At 43.4% G+C, this 23,908-nt stretch overlaps 1 protein-coding gene across 1 annotated transcript; it reads left to right on the top strand.

The window, feature by feature from the left end:
• Nucleotides 1-777: 777 nt before the first annotated feature.
• On the top strand, nucleotides 778-23,665 carry slc26a6l2 (solute carrier family 26 member 6, like 2; the record flags this gene model as incomplete). The annotated part of the gene is made up of 19 exons (XM_083895022.1): nucleotides 778-917; nucleotides 2,451-2,590; nucleotides 3,257-3,367; nucleotides 3,673-3,839; nucleotides 3,940-4,104; nucleotides 8,624-8,776; nucleotides 8,929-9,011; nucleotides 10,772-10,919; nucleotides 15,402-15,515; nucleotides 15,639-15,716; nucleotides 15,848-15,943; nucleotides 16,305-16,411; nucleotides 16,517-16,586; nucleotides 18,232-18,324; nucleotides 18,484-18,570; nucleotides 22,074-22,421; nucleotides 23,195-23,249; nucleotides 23,427-23,557; nucleotides 23,639-23,665. 19 exons carry the CDS (start codon nucleotides 778-780, stop codon nucleotides 23,663-23,665), a joined length of 2,313 nt encoding a protein of 770 aa, XP_083751148.1.
• Between the last annotated feature and the right edge of the window lie 243 nt (nucleotides 23,666-23,908).

Here is a 23,908-nt window from a genome sequence, read left to right on the forward strand (position 1 = left end):
ACAAAAGTGATACAATACAATGAGGATATGATTTAATTGTTCTGTTTTTAATTGTCATTCTGGGCTCAGTGGTGCTGCATATAGTATTTTACAGCTAATGGATGGATGAGTAGACTAAATATGATCTTTGTCATTTAAACTAACATACTTACATCCAATAATAAAACACCAAAATGTCTCAGATGTGTGTTTTGAGGACAAGTGATTTGCCCACATTTCAAGGACATTTAGGCCTTTTCCTTTCAGCTTCAGAGAGACTTATTTTTACAGTAAAGACTGAGGCTGTGGCAAACATGCTTCAATTCAGTCCTCATGTCCTTTGCTGCATGTTGGACCCCCCCCCCCCCCACAAACTCTGTCCTGTAGGACAAAGACAAACGGCCCTGAATGTGTCTTTAAAAATACTTGTATTTAATGTTCACGTTAGGAGTAAAGGTTGGAGCAGGCATTTAATTATGATAGTTAAGATTAGGGTAATTGAGTCACGTGTGTGTGTATGTGTGTGTGTTTGTACATGTGTATGTGGGTGGTGGTCTGTGTCTTATAAGGATAGGAAAGGTGTCACTCCCACAGACCAAAAAAAAGCAGCTTAAAGAATCCAGTAGAGCAGTCAGGTCTCTTCTCTCCAACAGACACAGTGTTTGACTTTCCTTGCGCAAACACCTGCGAGCAAGTGCGCTGTCTTCTCAGGAGGATTTAAAAAAAAAAAAAGGAGGAGCTCAAGCAGATACAAGCTCTCACAAAGGTGTGCTGGATTTGCACAACCAGAACCGAGACATGGAGGAGAGAGATTATCCGTCTGGGGGTTATTTTGTGCACAGGGAGGTCCTGGATGAGCTGCGTCTGGATGAAGTGGCCCAAAAAGGGACTTGGTCCACTCCACCACCCCTGGGTGAACGGGTGAAGGAGTCCCTGAGGTAATAAAACAAAAAAATAAAAGTGTGACAGGATGAACTGAGACAAAAGTTATTGTATGTGTTAATGATTATATGTGACGTTACTGCTTTGTGTTTGCTTTTAAACTGTTTCAGCATCTCAGAAGCTCACAGTGTGGATTAAAAAGGCCAACTAATGCTTTTCCCCCTTATCATTTAATGACAGTGAAAGGAGCAAAGTTCATAGTTTTATTTATCACAGTTTAATGCCCACGTGTATTTATTTTAACACTTTAGATTAGGGAACACACACATTCAACATGCATAAGTGGCATACTAGCCCTTTATTAGTAAATATTAAGCACATATAAACACCTTATAGGAACCATCTTAATTCATTTTGCACAGGTAGAATAAGTTTAGGTAGAATAAGGTGTTGATGCATGCTTAATGATTACTAATAAAGGGCTAGTATGCTACTTATATATGTTAGGAAGCACCTAGTTAATGGTGAATATGTGTTCCCTAATCTGAAGTGTTACCATTTTGACAATTTCACTTTCTCCCATTAACATCAGGCTCATTATTACTCTGTAAGAACAGAAGCACACCGACAGGCTGCTGTTATCAGGAGGTCTTATACAAGGTCAGCTGATTAAAAGAAAAAAAAATGCAGCAGGTGTTCAATTTCTCAATAAGTCACAACTTATTTTGTTGACAAAGTAAATAAAATCTTGTTGTACGTTGTATGTTTAAGTTGAACCACTGGAATTATTTTCACTCTGAAGTTCATCCTAAGGGTATACAGTATATGTGACCTGTGTTTTCTCTATTAAAGCTGTAGTATGTGAGCTCATGAGCACATGCATCTCCCTCTGTGAATCAACCCACCAACAGTGACATGCATTTTGTGTTGATTGTAGACTTAGGGTTGTGTTGCCAGAATAGCGACCCCAAGAATAGCTATCTCTCTCCTATTGGCTTTGGTATTATTCATTCTCCCTGTCATGTTTGTATTCATAGCTTATACAGAGCCGAGCACAACATTTTGTTCTCTCTATCACCATGGTTCTCAAACTGTGGAATGTGTACCATCACTGGTACGCAAGCTTCCTCTGGTGGTACTCCTGTTTATATTGTGAAAGTTCATTATGTTTTCTGATTGAACTTAGTTTTTTTGGTTTGTTTTTTAGACAATCGGAAGTTTTCCTTCACCTTTCAACCACTTTTTGCATGTTTCTTCTGCCTTCCTCAGAACTGTCACCTGATGTTAGGTGGTGAAGGTAAAGGAAAACTTAGTCATGTCTAAAAAAAACGAACCAGTTCTTCTGTTTATACTGTCAGATAATTAAAGATTGGGTTTTGCTCTTGGATACAGCTTGAAAAAAACAGTGACTTGTGGTTTGAACATGGTTAACATGATGACATGATTCAATGATCTTTCCCCAGGAGAATTTGCACAGCCTCTCTCTCTCTCTCTCAAGACATATTTTAACTTTCACTGGATTAATTGTGTGAAATGTGTACATTCATTAGACTCCTCCGTGATGTGGGTGTGTGGGTGTGTGTTTGCAGGTGTTCAGTGCCCAGGCTGAAGAACACCATGCTGAGCTGGGTGCCTGTTCTTGAATGGCTGCCTAAATACTCCATCAGAGAAAACGCTGTAGGAGACCTGATCTCTGGCTGCAGTGTGGGCATCATGCATCTGCCACAGGGTTTGTATGCATGCACGTGTGCAAGCAAATTTCTTCTTTTCTCCCTATGTATTCTTTGGTTCTCTCTGGGTTAATTGGAGTGTAGGTGTGAGGGTGAATGGTTGTTCATCTCTGTGTGTCAGCCCTGCGACGGACTGGCAACCTGTCCAAGGTGTACCCCGCTTGGAACTATGGATCAATAATGATTCCTGCCTCCTGTACTTGTGGAACTTTACACAAGTCTGTTCACCTTTTTCCTCCACTGAGCTCCCCCTACAGTTACGGGGGAGTACATATATTTATAACACCACCGTAAACATCCACCTATCCATTCTCTAACGCTTTATAAAAACTTGCAAGACTATACAGTCTTAACGTGGCCTCCTGATTCTGAGGACTCCAGGTCGGCAGAGAGTTGTGAATCCAGTATAACCAGTATATATTTTCATCAAACAAGCTGCCTGACTTATTTAACCACTCCTGCATCACACTTATATATCATTCCTATACATTGATTCACTTATGTCTTGTACTTGTCGCTATAGGTCTTCTTTTTTTGGATGTGCTCTCAGTAAATACCTAAGAAAATGGATAATAGAGATTGTTCCGTTATTGCTAATCACAGATGGGCCTCAAATATTCTTTTTCACAACTTACTTTCTTTATTTGTATTTTACTGTATTCCAGGCATGGCATACGCTCTTCTGGCTTCCTTGCGGCCTGTGTTTGGCCTGTACACTTCTTTCTACCCCGTGCTGGTCTACTTCATCTTTGGTACTTCCAGACACATCTCCATAGGTGAGGAAATTAAAATATCTTCTTTTTTTTGGGTCGCTAATTCCTCACAGCTCAAAAATGTTCACTAGCCCAACATTTCGATGTATTATTATTATTTTAAATCAGCTGAAGAATGGAGAAGATTAAAAACAAAAACAAAAAACTGTGGAAACAGGAAAGCAATAGTTGGGATATCCTGACTCAGCATTCCCAACTAAGATGGGATGTCAACAGAGACGGCCCAAGCCTTTATGGGGCCCTAGGTAGAATTAGATCTTGTAAGGAAGTGGCCTAGTTTCATACTAATGGCGTGTTTACGTTTGCAGGTACGTTTGCTGTGATCAGCATCATGATCGGGAGTGTGACAGAAAGGCTGGCACCTGACAGTAACTTTATCCTAAATGGCACCAACAGCTCTGTGGATGTCGATGCTCGGGACGCCTCCAGAGTACAGATAGCATGTTCCCTCACAATCATGACAGGAATCATACAGGTATATGTTTATATTTGTACCTCATATACCTCACGTCATATTTCACAATTTTCTACTAAAACCTCTGAGGTTGTTTTTTACCCCCCTTTCCTCTCCTAAGATACTTTTGGGTGTGATACGGATTGGTTTCGTGGTCACATACTTGTCCGAGCCTCTGATTCGTGGATACACGACAGGGTCAGCGTGTCATGTGTGTGTGTCACAGCTCAAGTATCTGTTTGGAGTCACGCCGGCCCGATTCGCTGGTCCTCTCTCCATCATCTATGTGAGTATGACACGCATTACTATCACACAACTTATGGTTTCATACATAGCAGAAATGATTTTGGTAACTCTTTACAGCACAGTAACATTGTAACAGGTTATTCATTTTATTATACCCACAGGTAGATTTGTTCTGAGTAAAAAGAAGGGAGGCATCCATATTACACACAGAACACAAGGATTAAAACTAAGTGCAAGTCTTAGATCTCTAGGGACTTTAAATCTGCTGAAACTCACTGAAAAGAGGATGCTAACAAGGGGATAATTATTACAGTGAAATGTGTTATTTTCAAGGCAATAATCTGGCGACAGTTTGGTAATTACTATTACTGTAAATTACTATCAGAATAATAACATCGCATGGAAATGTTTGGCCATTAAAATTCCCAATTCATCCAAAACATGTTTTCTTATTGTTATTACCAAGCTAATACATGGTGATTAATATAGAGATAAGAGTCAAAATCTAAAAAAATGTACTCGTATAGCACCAAATCGCAATATAATTTTTATAGAATAGAATAGAATAGAAATACTTTATTCATCCCCAAGAGGAAATTGTTGTGGCACAGCAGCAAAATACAATACAAGAAAAGAATTCAACATTGAGCTCCTCCTTTTTTTTCAACAGAGTGTACAAAAGTATGTAAAGAAAATAGTGCAAAAAGTGAAGGATGAATGACCCATAGGAGCAGGTGCTATGACATAAAGGATAGACTAATGTAGTCTGTCCGATATATTAACATAAATTATACACTGTGCTGTTATGCAATGGAGCAGAGTCAGTTTTACAGGGATGAGTTGTAAATCAGGATGGCTGATGGCAGGAATGACTTCCTGAATCTGTCCTTGTGACAGCGGAGCTGTCTGAATCTCCTGGAGAATGTGATCTCCTGAGCCTGGAGGATGTGGTGGAGAGGATGATCAGAGTTATCCATGATGGATAGCAGTTTGTTCAGCATCCTCCTCTCCACCACCGTTTCCACGGTGTCCTGCTTGCAGCCAATGATGGAGCCGGCCTTCTTAATCAGTTTGTTGATTTTGCTGGTTTCACCGGCTCCCATGCTGCTCCCCCAGCACACCACAGCAAAGAACAGTGCGCTGGCCACAACAGACTGGTAAAATAACTCCAGCATCTTGCTGCATACATCAAAGGATCGCAGCCTCCTCAGAAAGAAGAGCCTGCTCATCCCCTTCCTGTACACAGCACTGGTGTTATAGCCTTCCAGTCCATTCTATTGTTCAACCTCACACCGAGGAATTTGTATTCCTTCACCATCTCTATGTGCTCCCCCAGCACCGTCAGCGGTTGTGGAGCTGTCTTCTTCCTCCTGAAGTCCACCACCATCTCCTTGGTCTTGGTCACATTCAGAAGCAGGTGGTTCTCACTGGCCCACTTCACAAAGTCAGCTACCACTGTCCTGTACTCCCCCTCATGTCCATCCTTTATACACCCTACCACCGCAGAGTCATCTGAGAACTTCTGCAGGTGGCATGACACGGAGTCATACTGAAGGTCTGAGGTGTATATGGTGAACAGGAAGGGGGACAGCACAGTTCCTTGTGGGGCTCCTACATCACTAACCACCACATCAGACAAACCACGACCCAGTCGGACAAACTGTGGCCTGTCAGGTAATCAGTGATCCAGGAGATGGTGGGCATGTCCACCCCCACCTTCCGGAACTTCTCCCCCAGTAACAGTGGCTGAATGGTGTTGAAAGCACTGGAGAAATCAAAGAAAGTGATTCTCACAGTGCCTCCAGCACCATCCAGGTGAGACTGAGCTCGATGCAGCAGATAGGTGATGGCGTCATCCACCCCCAGATTGGGCTGATAAGCAAACTGAAGCGGGTCCAGTGAGGACTTAACCTGCGGTCTGAGGTGAGACAAGACCAGCCTCTCCAGCACTTTCATCACATGGGACGTCAAGGCCACTGGACGGTAATCCTTGGGTTCACATGATGATGACTTTGTCTTGGGGACAGGAACCAGGCACGATGTCTTCCACAGTGCTGGGACCATCCCCTGTTGGAGGCTCAGGTTGAAGAGGTGCTGCAGGATCGCAGCCAGCTGGGTGGCACAAGCCCTCAGTAGCCTGGGGCTGAGACCGTCCGGGCCCGCAGCCTTGTTCTGCTGCAGTCTCACAAGCTGTCTTCTGACCTGGTTGGTTGTCACTGAGAGGGGTGGGGGGAAGAGGGGAGGGGGGGAGGTGAGACTGTGTCCAAGCAGCTCTCCAGGGGGGGCAGAGGGTGGAGGAGCAGAGGCAGGGGGGGAGGGAGGGAGGTGTGAAATGTGGAGGAGGCAGCAGGGGGCTGTGTTGAAGTCTGTGTGCTGAACCTGTTAAAGAAGAGGTTCAGCTGGTTAGCCCTCTCGACGGTGCCCTCTGTCGGTTTCTCCTTCATGTTGAATCCGGTGATGGTCTTCATTCCGGACCACACCTCCCTCATGTCGTTCTGCTGGAGTTTGGACTCCAGCTTCCTCCTGTAGGTGTCTTTGCTCTGCCTCAGCATCTCCTTCAGGTCACGTTGTGCCTTCTTCATTTCCTCCCGGTCCCCATTTCTGAAGGCCTCTTTCTTTTTGTTGAGGAGGGTCTTCAGATCCCTGGTGATCCAAGGTTTGTTGTTGGGGTAGCAGTGGACAGTTCGGGCAGGGAGAACCGTGTGTTCACAGAACCTGATATATTCTGTGATGCAGTCTGTCATGGAGTTGATGTCCTCCCCATGTGGCATGCAGAGCGCATCCCAATCTGTAGACTCAAAGCAGTCCTGCAGAGCCATGTCTTCTCACTGAGCGGGTGGCAACAGGAAGCCTCTTCACTACAGGAACATACCTGGGAGTCAGCTGGACCAGGTTGTGATCAGACATGCCAAGAGGGGGAAGGGCAGTAGCTGTGTATGCATCCCTAGCATTAGCATACAAAAGGTCTATTGTTTTATTGTCTCTGGTGGGGCAGTCAACATATTGGTGGAAGGTTGGTAAAACAGAGTCCAGGTTGGTGTGGTTAAAATCCCCAGTAATTGTAATAAATGCAGTGGGATGCTGTGTCTGTAATCTGGACACAGTAGAGTGGACACTGTCTACTGCTGCCATTGCATCAGCTGAGGGAGGGATGTAAACAGCCACAACAATCACGGAGGTATATTCCCTGGGGAGGTAGTATGGGCGCATTCCCACAGCCAAAGGTTCTATGTCCGGGCTACACAGACGCTCCTTCTTCTAAGACAGAGAACTTACACAACATTACATAGAGACACATACAACCTAAAACACTATCATTATATTACTTACCATACTATTATCATGTTGTACACTATAATGAAAATAATATAGGAATTTAACAAGACTATTTTATATTATCGGATGTATTTCTGCCTCTCAGCCATTTTCTTTATGGCTGCATTTTAATTGAATTCTGCATTTTGATGTGCAACACACATGCATACACCCACACGTTTGTATAGCAACCTAAACTTTACCCTAACCCTAAATCTAATTCAAACCCTAACCCTAAAACCAGGTCTTAACCCTGAAAAAGACATGTTTAGGGTTGAATGTGGGTGAGGACCAGCTGAAATGTCCTCGCTTTCCCACACACATTCATTAATTCATTCATCCACAGAGTCAAAGGTCATAGTCAGATCACCACAGAAAATAAAATATAAAAAGTCCAGAGAGTAGAGTAAACGCTAGCTCACTTATTAGAAAACAAGGCCAGGATTCAACCTGACTGAATGAATGAATGAATGACAGGATACACAGGATAAAATGAGTAAAACCCTGTAAACCAAAGATGAAATATACTGTAGCATACACGAAGATAGGATAATTAAGATTCAGTATCCACAAAGATTAAATGACCAAAATTATGTTTTCATTTTAAAATGTCAGACTTTAAGGCCCTTAGTGCTCACGCAGCACAAATTCCCATGGTAGTTTGCCATGGGAATAATACACAACGCCTTATATGGACATCCCTTGTGCATGTGTGTGTTTATAGGTCAAAGTTATGATTCATTGTGCAGAAGTCACTAAATAGACATGTTTTTTTTTGTTCATAAATCAACCGATTTTAAACATCGAGTACTTTATATAGTTATATAGTTTATATAGTTGGTGAAAGTATATATATATTTTTTCATCAGATTGTATATAGTTTGTGCTGAAAAAAGGATATAAGACACTCTATATTGCACATTCTTATAGCCTCTGTATATAACCTATATGTTTAAACATAGTAACGGAAAGTTCTAAGAGTTAAATAAGTAGCATAATAAATCAAGTCCTGCATCCATCTGTCAGACTATAAGTAGTTGTAAGAAGAGTTTTGTTTTTTTCTTTCTTTAACAGTATATTATTCTGCACTGTATCATCATTAGTCGTTCTTTTATCTTTCGGTGTTAGTGTGTAAACACAATTATGGAACTAAAATGCTTGAAACTTCCCAGTAATTTCATTTATAAATGAACCTCCCTGCGTTCAATCCCTCTCACCTCTCCCCTCCACTCGTCTCCTCACAGACTCTGGTGGACATTTGTCGCCTGCTTCCTCAAACCCAGATGCCGGAGCTGGTCGTCAGCCTGGTGTCTCTCTTTGTTCTCATTGTGGCCAAAGAAATCAACGACTGCTACAAAAAGAAGCTGCCCATTCCCATCCCTATAGAACTGATAGTTGTAAGTGTGCCTGTGTTGTTAGATTACCGGTCCAGCAGGGGGCATCATGACAATTGAAATCCCCACTGGACTGAAAGACTTATGAGCGTTGACCTTCTTTGAATTCACTACTGAAACTGGCCACACTTTACTTTTTTCCACTTTTCCCACAGATCATAGCAGCGACAATCATCATCCACTTCTGTGAACTGAGCACCAAACAGAGCATAGATGTGGTTGGAATGATTCCCAGCGGGTAAGCTAACATAGTAGTACTGTGTGTCTGTGTGGACAACACAAAGAGAAAGAGAAAACAAAGAGAAAGTAAAAGTGGGAGGAGTAAGGCAGCTGTGTGTGGACATACTGTTTATATGATAGGAAACCACCAGGGTTTTCTGTTTAGACGCCTAAACAAATAACTGTGAGTCGACTTCAGTCCATTAACAAACAGTTGAGCTGAGAGCAGGGATTCTTTGTAAGGTGAAATCACAGTTGTGGGTGACTGTAATATCATAAATTAATTGTACATGTTATTCATGGAATTATACTGCAGCCACTTTTGTTCTGGTACCCGTTACTAAATTATGGATAAGGTTTTGTGTCTTTGCCAGCTGCAGCATTTGTTTTCCCCAAAGCTGGAACAAGAGTCACCAAATTCTACCAGAGGTAGAACCAGGCCAAATTCACGAGTGATCTATGTGGAAAAATCTTTTAATAAAGAAACGTAGATATCTTCAGATACTGTAGTTTATCTAAATAGTGTTGAGCTTAAGTCATATGGTTTTATGTGGAGTTAATTGTGTGTTCAAGTTTTAAAAACCAAAGTCAAACCATTATTACAAAACGTGAAACACTTTTGTTATAATTGGCCACCATTGTTATTCCAGGCCACCGTAGTATTGCCACACTTAGTGCTTCACTTTAAACACGACAGTGAAAATGAATACGAGGACATTTTTGTGATTTTACTGCCCTCTAAGTAAAAAAAAATTAAAAAAGTGACATTGGTTTGCACCTGCTACTCCGAGGTGGCGAGAGCGAGGCCGCAAATCAAATTCAGCTTAGGGCCACATAAAGGCTTGGGCCGGCCCTGTAAATATGGAATATTAGTTAGAATAAAAGTTTTTTGTTTTTTTGCACAAACCAATAAGGGATAGTGAATTTGTCCTCTGCATTTAACCCATCCTAGTTATGAACACACACATACAAGCCAAAGAAATTGGGGAATTGGTGCCTTGCTCAGGGGCACCCCAGAAGTTTATTATAACAAAACCCCAATTATAACAATAATGAAACAGATTAGAGAAAAATAGAAAGAGAAAAAAAAGAGACTAAAATAGAGCATAGAATATCATTTTAAAGTTATTAGCAATGTACAGTGCAATGAAATATACAAATTTCAAGTGCTTAAGAGAATAAGCCTGAATTGTATAATATTCTTATCCCGTGCTGATTTCAGTTCTGTTGGTAACTTGTTCCAGTCCAGCATCTAGATCTCAGAGGCGTACCAGGTTTATTCATTCATTCATTCATAAATGAGTGAATAAATCATATGTGTGAGAGTGAGGGTTGAATGGTTCATTGTCTCTATATAAGTATGTGTATGAATGATCATGGTGGAAGTCAGAGGGGACGTTTGGTGCACATTGGCAGCCACACTTCCGTCAGTCTGCTCCAGAGCAGCTGTGGCTACAGAGTTAGCTTAGCTTACCACCACCAGTGTGTATGAATGAATAATGGGTCATCTGTACGGGCTTTGGGTATATAGAATAGTGCTATATAAATGTAATAAATGAATAATAATAATAATATTTCATTTTATACCACTTTATCCTCCACATGAGGGTCTAATCCCGAGCTGACACAGAGCTAAAGACGGGTCACACCCTGGAGACACATCCATTCACTCTATCATTCACACCTATGGTCAATTTACAGTGTCTAATTAACCTTTGACTGTGGGAGGAAACCAAACTGTACCTAACACTTTTTTTTATTGTTGTCCTCTTGTTCCAGGCTCAACACTCCCCAAGTTCCGCAGGCCAGTTGGTTCTTAGAGGTGATCGGTGACGCCTTCGCCCTGGCTATTGTGGGCTATGCCATCACTATTTCCCTTGGCAAAACATTTGCTCTCAAACATGGCTACACGGTGGACAGCAACCAGGTAAGCCACCAACAATGAGACCTGAGACCCTTTCACACCTCATACTAACACCTGTCCTGAGTGAGTGAGCCGATCACATGGAGATTGAACCAAGCACAGATCCCTCAGGTCTCCTCAGCTGACGTGGGAAACCCAGCTGTGACCAAACCCTGCCGGGTTGTTCCTTGTTTCTTCTGTTATGTTTGGCACAGTGTGTATTTGAATGGATGCGGGAGGCCAAGACCCCATCACATGTACACATCCAGGATGCACTCTAATGACATGTTGTACATGTGATGTCCACATGTGATTGGATCCAGACCTGGTGTTCGTATCAGGTCTGAATGGAGCCGTTTCACACAAACAACTGTGAGTGTTACACTTGAGTGTTGCTCTTGCAATGTGACTCACTGCTTACAGGAAATAACCAAACACTGGTCAGGTATTTGACAGTGTGACCATGAGTCACTTCACTGATTGATCCTTTTTTCCATCTTCATGTTTCTTTCTGGGCAGTGAAAACGAGTGTAGATGGCTATCCAGTAACTTTATTTGCTGATCCAAGTACAAATCTGGACAGTTGAGTGTAAAATATTGAATTTGATTAAAATTAACATTATTTTTTTTTTTTGATTTCTTCGTCCCAAACGTATCCCATCTTTTATAAACGCTAGAGGTCTCACTTTAGCCCCTTTTCCAGCTATGGTCCAAGCTCGCCCTGGCATGGCGCGGTTTAGATTGGTTTTCCACTACAAAAAAAAGTATCTACTCAGCGTGCCTTGCTGAGGTGAGTCGAGGTGAGTTGAGTCGAGCCGTTGGAAACAGACCATGTGTTGGATTCTCTGAAACACAGAGATACCGAAAGAAATGCTGAAAGAGAACAGCTTTCAGGAAGCTCTGCAGGCACACGCTCCTGTTTGGGGTAATTCTGGGTGTGTGTTATGTGTGTGTGGGTGGGGGGGGGGGGGTTTCTAGCGGGTCATAGGAGGCGCTGGTGCCAATCAGCAGCTCATCACAGGGCCGTCAAACAACCATTCACCCTTTGTCACACCTATGGCCCATTTGGAGTCTCCAGTTAACCTAAACCCAACTGGACGTTCCCAGTCAAACAGGGATTCAAACCGACAACCTCACAATACTGAAGAAATCGCGAAACACATCCAAATGTTTTCTCTGATGCAGTCTCCTCTAGTTATCTTTAGCATCTTTATGTCACGCTGACACCGCAGCCACAATCTGTTTCTCCCTTTGCATGCACAGCAGGCTCTGCCTTCACTTCACAGGAAAACATTATTAATGAACCTCTAGAATTAGATACACTCAACATTTTTTTGTTTTTGTTTATGATCTGCACCTGCAGCAGTACACACACACACACAGGCAAATGCTGGTGACTGGGATCATTTTGTGTCAGAGAGAAACGGTTAGGGAGCGCTGCATGTCTAAGAGCTCGTCTGCTAAATCATTCATGTCCAAGTGTTATGCAATCAAGTGTCTCTTATAAAATCCTTGCCATTACTCTGGGAGTCTCACTAATGTGTTGAACTGACCATAAAACACAAATAATAATCAACACTGAGGGAACAGACTCCAGAGACAAAGACCTTGACAGTAATAGCGGAGTATGTCCTATGAGGCATATGAGGTCTTCTGTTTTTACATTTACATTTAGGGCATTTGGCAGACGTTTTTGTCCAAAGCGACTTACAATAAGTACATTTGTCACAAGAAAGGAACTTTCCATAAGTGCTATGATACAAGTGCTGAAGGTAGCAACCTATTAGTACTTTAGGTTAGTGCTATGTAGGGTCGAGGTGAAGTCTGAACAAGTGAGTCTTGAGTCTTTTGCGAAAGATGGCGAGCGAATCTGCTGTCCTGACGTTGGTCGGATGTTTGTTCCACCACTGAGGTGCCAGAGCAGAAAAGAGTCGGGACTTCGTTGAGCGGCCTTTGTTTGCTCTCAGGGATGGCGGTACCAGACGGCCGGCTGATGTAGTAGAGCGAAGTGCTCTAGCTGGGGTGTGTGGTCTGATCAGTGTTTGGAGGTAGACTGGTGCAGTTCGGTTGATGGCTTTGAAGGCCAGCACCATGGTCTTAAATCTAATGCGGGCCGCAACAGGAAGCCAGTGGAGGTCACGGAGGAGGGGGGTCACATGGGATAATTTAGGTAGATTGAAAACGAGGCGCACTGCAGCGTTCTGGATACGTTGCAACGGTTTAGTCGCAGAGGCAGGGAGTCCAGCCAATAGCGAGTTGCAGTAGTCGAGGCGGGAGATGACCAGGGATTGAACCAGGAGTTGCGTTGCTTCCTTTGTGAGGAGGGGCCGGATCCTTCGGATGTTGTAGAGGGCAAATCTGTAGGATCGGGCTACCGCGATGATGTTGGGGGTGCAGGAAAGTCCGTCGTCGAGGATTACACCCATATTCTTTGCAGTCGATGATGGCGATACAGTGAAGTCTTCAACAGTGACCAACAGGTCCATGTGAGGGCAGTTTTTTCCCGGGATGAAGAGAAGTTCAGTTTTACTAAGGTTGAGCTTGAGATGATGAGCAGTTGTCCAAGTGGAAATGTGTGCCAGACATTCCGAGATGCGCGTGGCAACATGGGTGTTGGAGGATGGGGGGAAGGAGAGGAACAGCTGGGTGTCATCAGCATAACAGTGGTAAGAGAAACCATGTAATGTGATTGCAGAGCCTAGTGATCTGGTGTATAGTGAAAACAGAAGCGGTCCTAGTACTGAGCCTTGAGTGACACCAGTATCCAGGGAGCAGGGTTTGGACAAGGAGCCATTCCACATGACCTGAAAGGTGTGTTCTGTCAGTTATGATGTGAACCAGGTTAGGGCAGAGCCAGTAACGCCAAGTTTGGCCAGAGTGCAGAGGAGGATTTGGTGGTTGACTGTGTCAAACGCGAGGAGGTCGAGGACCGAAGAGAGGGACGAGGTTTTTCAGGCCTATGTGTATCATGTTTATTACTTCTAACTGTACTTGTGTTAATGCTTAACTGTAGGTGGCTGGTTTTTTATTGAGGAAGAGCTGCTTTCATATTGCCCAAGGTAGACTAGTGTAGCCTAAAATAGAACCCAAAACTTTCTAGTTGAAAGAGTCACTCTATTACTGACCTAGCATCACAGTTGTACAGTGAAATGATATCTATTCTGTTCCTCAAACCTGTTATTCAGTCATTTGCACATAAATGCTTCATTCAAATCATCAGTTCAGTCAAATGTGTTCAAACAAGCCTATCAGCTCCACACAACTCTGTCTATGTCTCTCAGTATGACAGTGTCTGTGACAACGTTCCTGTGCTGCACACAGTGTGATGTTTGCACCACGACTGATCGAGGCGACTTAACAATCGTTCATTTCAATCTGTCGCGATTTTTGTCTGCCAGCAGAAAGCAAAGCAAATCAAGTGCTCCCTTAAACAAAACGACTGCCTGACTACAGGTTTGCATTTGCCAATCACAGTTGCTGTTTCCTTCATCATGCAGCTCCAAGTTTCCTGGATAAAAAGACTGATAATTTAACAAAATAGCTTTGTAAAAAGACATCAGTAGACAACACTGTTTCTTTTGTATGTGTGTGCTTGTGTAAGAGACAGTGGACAGGGATAGGGGGAGACAAAAGTAGGTCATAGGCTGCAGTGTTTTGGTAATTACTCAGACGTCCATGATAGAGAATGCACCTGGTCTATAGATGTGGGTCACTCAGAGGTGGCCACAGCCATCCGTGGAGGCATGATTCTGGTCAAGCTGTCAGAAAAAGTAACAAGATCAGTAAGCCCCACAGAGTGCCCTGCAAGGTTGCTCGTCTCATCTCTGCTCCTGACTGATACACTTCTGCTCGGAGTTATACTTGGCAACTTTGCCATGTTTGATGCCATCTCCAAGACATACAGCTGCCTGCCCCCAGTCACCCTACCAAGAGTAAATGTTCCATATGGCCTAGACTCACACCAGGGTGCAGTATAGCGACAGGCTCTCCAGGTATCGACCTCCTCCAACAATCAAATTGCTGAATGACTAGTTTTTTTTCAGAAGTTGTTTAATCCACTTCATCTGTCCAGCAACAGGAATGTCTCTTGGTGGACATGCAAGATTAAACAATGCTATACTGACACAAAAGCCGTGTTTTCATTTAGTGGAATGGTTGAGTTTGGTACAGTGTGGGACATAGTTTTTTTTGCATTTCCATTAGGAATAGTACCAAAATAACCAGCCCCAACTGTTTCATTTTTTGGCACCCTTCCGTAAGAGTAAAATGGTGCGGAACAACCCACATCCTGCCTACCATGTAAGGGTACTGTTCTAACGCGAAATGCAAGCCTGACCCAGGGCTTTACCATCCCAAACACAGCAAAAGCGAGTCAAGTGGAGCTGATAAGCTTAATCAGCATTTGGGCTGTACGTCCGCCAAACACTAGCATGGGAATAGGCAAGTGGAATAACACTCCACAAAAACTCTGATTCACCTGTCACTGTGTTTCTCTTCTTCATCCAGGAGCTGGTGGCTCTGGGTCTCAGTAACACCGTGGGCAGCTTTTTTCAATGCTACTCTGTGACCTGCTCATTGTCCCGCAGCCTCGTCCAAGAGAGCACAGGGGGCAAGACACAAGTAAACACACCTACACAGATGTGCATTCACAGCACATTACCTCTAATTTCTGCTGTATATTCAGCTAGAGACCATTTATTGTGCAGTAAGAGTGTGTGTACCTGTGTGTGGGCTTTGTTGTAGGTTGCAGGAGTGATTTCATCCATCATTGTGCTGATCACAGTTTTGAAAATAGGTGCTCTCTTTGAAGACCTCCCCAAGGTAACACTCTCCTCCCTGTGCTGTTTCTTGCTAATGATCATTATCTATCCTGGCATAAAATTTAATAACCAAAAAAGGCTGTGGGTGTACGCAATTAAATCTGTGCTTGTGTGTGTGTGTGTCTTCATCAGGCTGTTTTATCTACGATAGTCTTTGTGAATTTGAAGGGAATGTTCAAACAGTTCACGGATGTGCCCATACTGTGGAGGACCAACAAGGTTGATCTGGTACGATTTCACGCTCTCAGCTTGCTCAGTTCACAACTGTGTACATGTCATCACATCATGACTCATAGACATATGTCATGATTTGTTTTCCTCCAAACAGGAACATCATTTATTAAAGTGACACCATGTTAGTTATGAAAAATAACACCTCAGGAAAATGTTAACTGACTTTATAAATCAAGTGCAAATTAGAAGTCAATTTTCCCATAGAATTCCATTCAAACCAAATTATTTTTTGCAACTAAGGAAGTCGCCCTCTGGTGGCTGCTGACCGGCAAACTAGAACACTAAACCCACTTTTGTATACAGTCTATGTGCTGACCCTGCACCATTGACTCATTGTGTTTACACTGCCCTCTAGCTGGTGTGGCTGGTAACATTTCTGTGCACCATCCTGTTCAACTTAGACTTGGGTTTGGCCATCTCCATTGGCTTCTCCATGCTCACCGTCATCTTCAGAACACAAAGGTAACTGCACAGCACTTATTATAAAATATTTATATTCATCTTTTTTTCCTGCAGCTGCAGCACAGTCTGTGCTCTAATGATGTAATTTTTCATTCCTGATTTCAGACCCCGTTACTCTGTCTTAGGCCTCGTGTCAGGCACTGAGTTGTATCTAGACACCAAGAGCTACAGGGAGGTAAGAGGCTCATTCTGGAGTAATGGGGGGAAAAAAATCAGTTGATTGCATACTTATGAAAATGTATTATCATTATTTTATCTTCAATGATAAGACTTGGTACCACTTTACAATGAAAGTGACTGCTATTTAAGAATGGCAAAAAGGAGGCTTTCTGGAATAATAATACATTATATTTGTAAATTATGCATTCAACTTAAGAGGAAACTCTACCTGAATGAAGTTGCAATGTATACAGTGATTAAAAATTATTTATATTGAGTGGTAACAGCAACACTAATCAGAATGGTAATATTACCATAACTATAGGGATGAGTGGATACGATACTGGCAATCAGTATCAGTTTGATGCCGGTCGAAAGAAATCACTGGATCAAATATTATATGGATAAAAATATAAAATCCCTTAAAATCCTATATATCTAATACATGCTTGTGGGCTATTTATTTCTTCTTTATTGGAAGAAGAAGAAGAATATTCGTTTGAGAATACAGTTTGAGAATTCTATCTTTGAAATAGGGCACAAATGTGTTGTTAACAGCTTCACAGTTTTAAAAAAAAGCCTAAAATGACTGTTATCACACTGATATCATCATCATGTGATATCAATATCAGACACTCAAAAAAGAGCTATTGTGCCATCTCTAATAATAGCCTTCAATAAACGAGTTGGTCATCACACAAAAACCACATATATGTATATATATATATATATATACATACATACACTAAACACCTTGTATGTGACTTACTGTGTATGTCCTTCTGTTACAAACCATGATATGAGATATACCACATTATTTTGGTTCAATACCATGTAAATGAGCAAGTGTTACAAATCACTGTGGATCAGTGGGGTGAAAATGTGGAACACTGATAATTATTATGACTAAATAATATAGGCATGGACAGCTCTAGGTTATGTATGTGTTTACAGTTCAAAGTAAACATTTGTTAAATTTGATTAACTAAACTTTGACTTTGGACCTTTTGTGGTCACATGCTTAGTACCTGCTTACATATGTGTGTTCTCACTATTTGGCAAGTCTAAATATATGTTGCCCTTTTGATCTCATGTGTCACAACATGTCATCCTATTAGTTTTAATACATAATTATAAACCACTTAGATCAGTCTTCTTGTAAAATGGTACCACCATATTTTTGTTTTGTTTTACATTGAGAATGTTATGTATTTCCAGCAAATTTTCTACAAATCTCCATGACAACCGTTTTCAACTGACCACCCCCTCAGTAGGAAGCATTTTAATATTACAATCCTTTTTTTTTTTTTACTGTAAACATATTGTGGCATGACTCTCGGGATGCCAGGTTTGGTCCAGATTGAAAGAGGTCAACAAACACTCAGTGGACTGCCATTAAACATGAATAATTTGTGAGCACATACGTAGTTGCCCTGAGTCTGTGGAGGATCAAACTGCAGTAATACTGATCTTCGTTCATCTTTTCGTCCTAAAAAATTGGCTGAACTGAACTGACCCGCTTAGAAGAAGACTGTGGGGAGAGTTGTAGGAAAACTCCATTTAGATAAACAACACCAGGGGGAGAGAGGTGGGAAGTGCCAACAAGAGCAGAAGCACATGTGTTTTTCTGAACTCTTCAACCCTATAATGTCTCCCTGCAGGCTAACGAGATTCCAGGAATCAAAATCTTCCGTTCATCTACGACTATCTACTATACAAATGCTGAGATGTACTTGGAGGCCCTGCAAGAGAAGGTTAGCCTTCATTAATGTGTGTGTGTGGGTTATATATTATTACACGTACAGTCCTTGTTTGGCATCCACACCACCCTCTAATTGCTTTTCATCATCTCTCTTACTCATCTCACCTTCTCTTTTTATCTCTTCAATGCCACGCTATGGCTTTATGAGCAGAGTGGAATTGATATTGGGAAGCTGCTGACGGCAAAGAAGAAGCGAAAGGGGGAGCTGAAGCGCAAACAGGAGAAAGAGAAAAAGAAAGGGAACGCAGAGGTAAAAACAAACAAGTGTTGTCACACATTTACAGGTTTAAAACCAGTTCCATAACTTTTATGGTAAATGCTCTTTTTCTGTCACAGATCTTTCATACGCGTTCACACGATCCCATTTAAATGAATAAAGGAATGGCTTTTACATTTGGCCAAATCGTAGCAATCAAAGTTCAAACAAAGCATTCCTGGGTATAGTGGTGGTGTCTACATCTCGTGTCTGGAAGCGATTTGTTTCATGTCAAGACAGACGGAGGCCACAAAAGTTTGTTAATTATTATTGGGTGACGGTGTATCCAGTGGTAGAGCAAGTCTTCTTTCAACTGGAAGGTTGTGGGTTTGATTCTATGGAATTACATTTGTGTCAATATAACACTTTTTAAGAAGCAAAAAAAATATGGAATTAATCCATCCATCCATCCATCCATCTTCTACCGCTTATCCGGGGCCGGGTCGTGGGGGCAGCAGTCTGAGAAGGGACGCCCAGACCTCCCTCTCGCAGGACACCTCCAGCTCTTCCAGGGGGACCCCAATGCGTTCCCAGGCCAGCCGAGCGACGTAGTCACTCCAGCGTGTCCTGGGTCTTCCTCTGGGTCTCCTCCTGGTGGGACATGCCGGGAACACCTCCAGAGGGAGGCATCCAGGGGGCATACAGATGCCCGAGCCACCTCAGCTGGCTCCTTTTGATGTGGAGGAGCAGCGGCTCTACTCCGAGCTCCTCACCCTATCTCTAAGGGAGCGCGCCGCCACCCTGAGGAGAAAACTCATTTCAGCCGCTTGTATCCGGGATCTTGTTCTTTCGGTCATAACCCAAATTCCATGACCATAGGTGAGGGTAGGAACGTAGATTGACTGGTAAATCGAGAGCTTTGCCTTTCAGCTCAGCTCCTTCTTCACCACAACAGACCGATACAACGACCGCATTACTGAGGCCGCTGTCCTGATCTGCCTGTCAATCTCACGCTCCATCCTTCCCTCACTCATGAACAAACCTCAAGATACTTAAACTCCTCCACCTGAGGCAGGATCTCTACACTGACCCGGAGGAGGCAAGCCACTTTTTTCCAGTCGAGAACCATGGCCTCGGACTTAGAGGTGCTGATTCTCATCCCAGCTGCTTCGCACTTGGCTGCAAACTGCCCCAGCTAATTCTGGAGTTCCTGGTTCATAGGAGCCATCAAGACCACATCATCTGCAAAGAGCAGAGATGAAATCCAGTTGCTCCCGAACCGGACCCCCTCCGGCCGCTGGCTGCGCCTATAAATTCTGTCCATAAAAATAATGAACAGAACCGGTGACAGAGGGCAGCCCTGCCGGAGTCCAACATGCACTGGGAACAAGTCTGACTTACTTCCGGCTATGTGAACCAAGCTCGTACTCCGGTCGTACAGGGACCGCACGGCCCTTAACAAAGGGCCCCCGACCCCATACTCCCGGCGCACCCCCCACAGAATGCCACGAGGGACACGGTCGAAAGCCTTCTCCAAGTCCACAAAACACATGTGGACTGGTTGAGCAAACTCCCATGAACCCTCGAGCACCCTGCGAAGGGTATAGAGCTGGTCCAGTGTTCCACAGCCAGGACGAAAACCGCATTGTTCCTCTTGAACCCGAGGTTCGACTATCGGCTGAACTCTCCTCTCCAGTACCCTGGAATAGACTTTCCCCGGGAGGCTGAGGAGTGTGATCCCCCGATAGTTGGAACACACCCTCCGATCCCCCTTTTTAAAAAGAGGGACCACCACCCCAGTCTGCCAGTCGAGAGGCACTGTCCCCAACTGCCACGCAAGTGCCTTGCCACTGGGCAGCTTCCTAACTACTTCAGTGACTTCGGCTTGGGTAATGGATGAGTCTACCTCTGAGTCCCCAGCCTCTGCTTCCCCTAGGGAAGGCGTATCAGTGGGATTGAGGAGATCCTCGAAGTATTCCTTCCACCGCCCGACAATGGCCCCAGTCGAGGTCAACAGCTCCCCACCTCCACTGTAAACAGTGTTGGCGGAGTACTGCTTCTCCCTCCTGAGGCGCCAGACTGTTTGCCAGAATTTCTTTGAGGCCGACCAGTAGTCCTCCTCCATGGCCTCCCCGAACTTTTCCCAGACCAGAGTTTTTGCTTCTGCGACTGCTCGGGCCACCATCCGCTTGGTCTGTCGGTACCTGTCAGCTGCCTCAGGAGTCCCTCGAACCAACCAGGCTCGATAGGACTCCTTCTTCAGCTTGACAGCATCCCTTACTTCCGGTGTCCACCACTGGGTCGGGGATTGCTGCCGCGACAGGCACCGGAGACCTAACGGCCGCAGCTTCGAACTGCCGCTTCCACAATGGAAGTGGAGAACACGGTCCACTCTGACTCAATATCTCCAGCTTTTGTTGAAGACCTCCCTGACAGGTGATTCCGCCAGGCGTTCCCAGCAGACCCTCACAACACGCTTGGGTCTGCCAAGTCAGTCCAGCTTCCTCCCCTGTCAGTGGATCCAACTCACAACCAGGTGGTGATCGGTTGACAGCTCAGCCCCTCTCTTCACCCGAGTGTCCAAGACATGCGGTCGGAGGCCAGAAGACACAACCACAAAGTGGATCATTGACCTCAGGCCTAGGGTGTCCTGGTGCCACTTGCACTGATGGACACCCTTATGCTTGAACATGATGTTCGTTATAGACAAACTGTGACTAGCACAGAAGTCCAATAACAAAACATCACTCTGGTTCAGATCAGGGCGGGCCATTCCTCCCAATCACGCCCCTCCAGGTCACACTGTCATTGCCCATGTGGATTTTGGTTTGTGGGCAGGCCTTAGGAATCTGCCTGCTGATTGGCTAATGAGTTTTGAAGCGACAGCTAAATAGGTCGGAGGTAATTGTAAATATCTGACGTTTGTCAGATTATAAACATTAGATATTTACAATTATTTTGTTGGATGTCAAGGGAGAACGAGTTCCAGATCGACAGTGACTCCAAACCTGTGACGACTTCCGGTCTATTGAGCTGTCACTCCAAAACTCACTAGCCAGTCAGCAGACAGCTTCCTAAGGCCCGCCCACAAACAAAAAACCACAGTGCAAATAACCGTGTATTAAGTGTATTTTAAAAGAATAAAATACAATATTTTTGAATGATTAATGCAATATTTTTGAATGATTAAATCAATAGTGTCATTTGAAAATTGTGACACAAATCCAATTGCGTATGGAATTGGATTTGTCTTGCCCAATTGGATTCGTTTGTCTTGCCCATGTGCCAATGTGTCCATGGGCAAGACACTTCACTCCACGTTGCTCCTGACATAATGTGCCGGAGCTGTGTGAATGGGTATGAAAGAAAAAAAATGTGCTGCATATGAATGTGTTGATGAATGGATGAATGACAAAACTGTAGTGTAAAGACCGTTGAGCGGTCATCAAGACTAGAAAAGCGCGACATAAATAAATACACAAAATTTAAAAGTTGATGTGTGTGTAATGGGTGTTTCTATGTTTGTTTTTTTCAACTTTCGATAGAAAAAAGCAGCCAGACACTTGACCAGTGGTGCACACTACTTGAAGAAAAATGAAGGAAAGGCCTCTGAAGGACTGAATGGTCCAGTCAACAGTGCGGCCATATCCATGACAGAATCCTCTGCGTATGGCTTCAGTAAAGGAAACATTAACTGGGCTTACCAACATGACACAACCATGATGGATTCAGACTCAGAAGCTGGTTTCCAGATCTATGACAGCATCGAGCAGGTTTCGCACCATGGCGACGAGGAGAAGAGATGGAGCGGCACAGTGCGCACACACAGCATTGTCCTGGACATATCAACAACCAGCTTTGTGGACACAGTGACTGTGAACACGTTCAAAAATGTATGTTTGTATGTTATCACCTGATGTGACTACAGACCGAGACGGGACCATATGTCATTTTATCACACATTGCGAGGAAAAAGCACCCACAATAAGTTGATTGTGGTGAATTTCCATTATTGCGATAATTGCGAAGAGAGAAAAATGTTAGGTCATGATTCAAATTATATTTAAAGGTCCAGTTAATATACTATTAAAAATACTGTTTCCATAGCCTTAGAAGATTAAGGCTAGTAGTTTAGGAAAGGGCCTTGCTTTACTGTTTATGTTTCTACGGCAGACTGAATTCACAAATCAGCCAGTGTTTCATTTCCTTCACCTCACCCTTCCCTTCCTAGTGTGTTGGAGAAAGCATCAAAACTCAAAACGATGTATAGTTTGTCCATTGTGGGCTACTGTACAGTAAAAGAAATATGGTGGTTAAAATGGCTACTTTCGTAGAGCTGATCCCCGGCTTTTGATATAAATTTAAAAGGCTCATTCTAGGCTAAAGAAAAAATACTACTCATTTTATTTTCAAATTAAAAAAAGCCTTCACCTATTTAATGTTGTAACACTAGACCTTTAAGTGTTTTGTTTTTCACTTTAAAAGAGGGGTGTAAGAAAACTATCTATACACTAACAATAAGTGTAAAGGAATATAATTTAAGATATAATTTTAAACAATTGAAGCAATAATATGAATAACAAGATAATAATTCCATATTGTTTATTATTTTCTCTTTTTAAGGACAAAAGACAACAACAAAGTAATATCTATGATTTTCTCCCAGATTTTCAGGGACTTTGGGGAGGTTGACGTGGACGTTTATCTCGCAGGCTGCCAAGGTGAGTGTCACACCAGACAAAATAGAGACAACGTTAATGTCCTTAATGCAGAGTCAAGGCACCGAAGCTCTGGATAATCAACGCATCAAGGCCTCGGCCACATTGTTCTTTGTCTGACATGTCAGCCGAGCATCAATATTTATGTCTCTAATCTTGTGGTCTCCCGTTGTCGTGCAGCCTGTGTCGTGGAGCAGCTGGAAACTGCAGGCTTCTTCTCCGAGTTGATCCCGAAGACTAAGTTGTTTGTCACGGTCCATGACGCGGTCATTCACATTCTCAAGAAAAAGCAGCAGATGGATGTCATACTAGTATGTTCACCACAGTGTGTTCACTCAGTATCACCACTGGCATTTTCTCCTGAATGTTGCTCTCTCTCTTTTTTTTATTAGGATATTTGCTGCAACACTCAGATGTAACCATCAGGGGTCAGACTGTCCCAGCTCTCACCACCTTCCTCCTCCTCCTCCTCCTCTCTGGCTACAGGCTGTTCCCCTCCTCACCATTGGTCATCATTGTCTCCTCCCTCTTTCAGTGGGGGAGAATGCACCACCTTGACATGGCGGCTGGTTGCCATGGAAACACAAGGGAGCCGTTGCTGTGGCAACGGGGCTTTTTATGATATCGCCTAATGAGATAGCAGGCAATACGTCATTGCAGTT

This window comes from Microchirus variegatus, assembly GCF_963457635.1.
Source record: "Microchirus variegatus genome assembly, chromosome: 9".
Lineage (NCBI taxonomy): Eukaryota > Metazoa > Chordata > Actinopteri > Pleuronectiformes > Soleidae > Microchirus > Microchirus variegatus.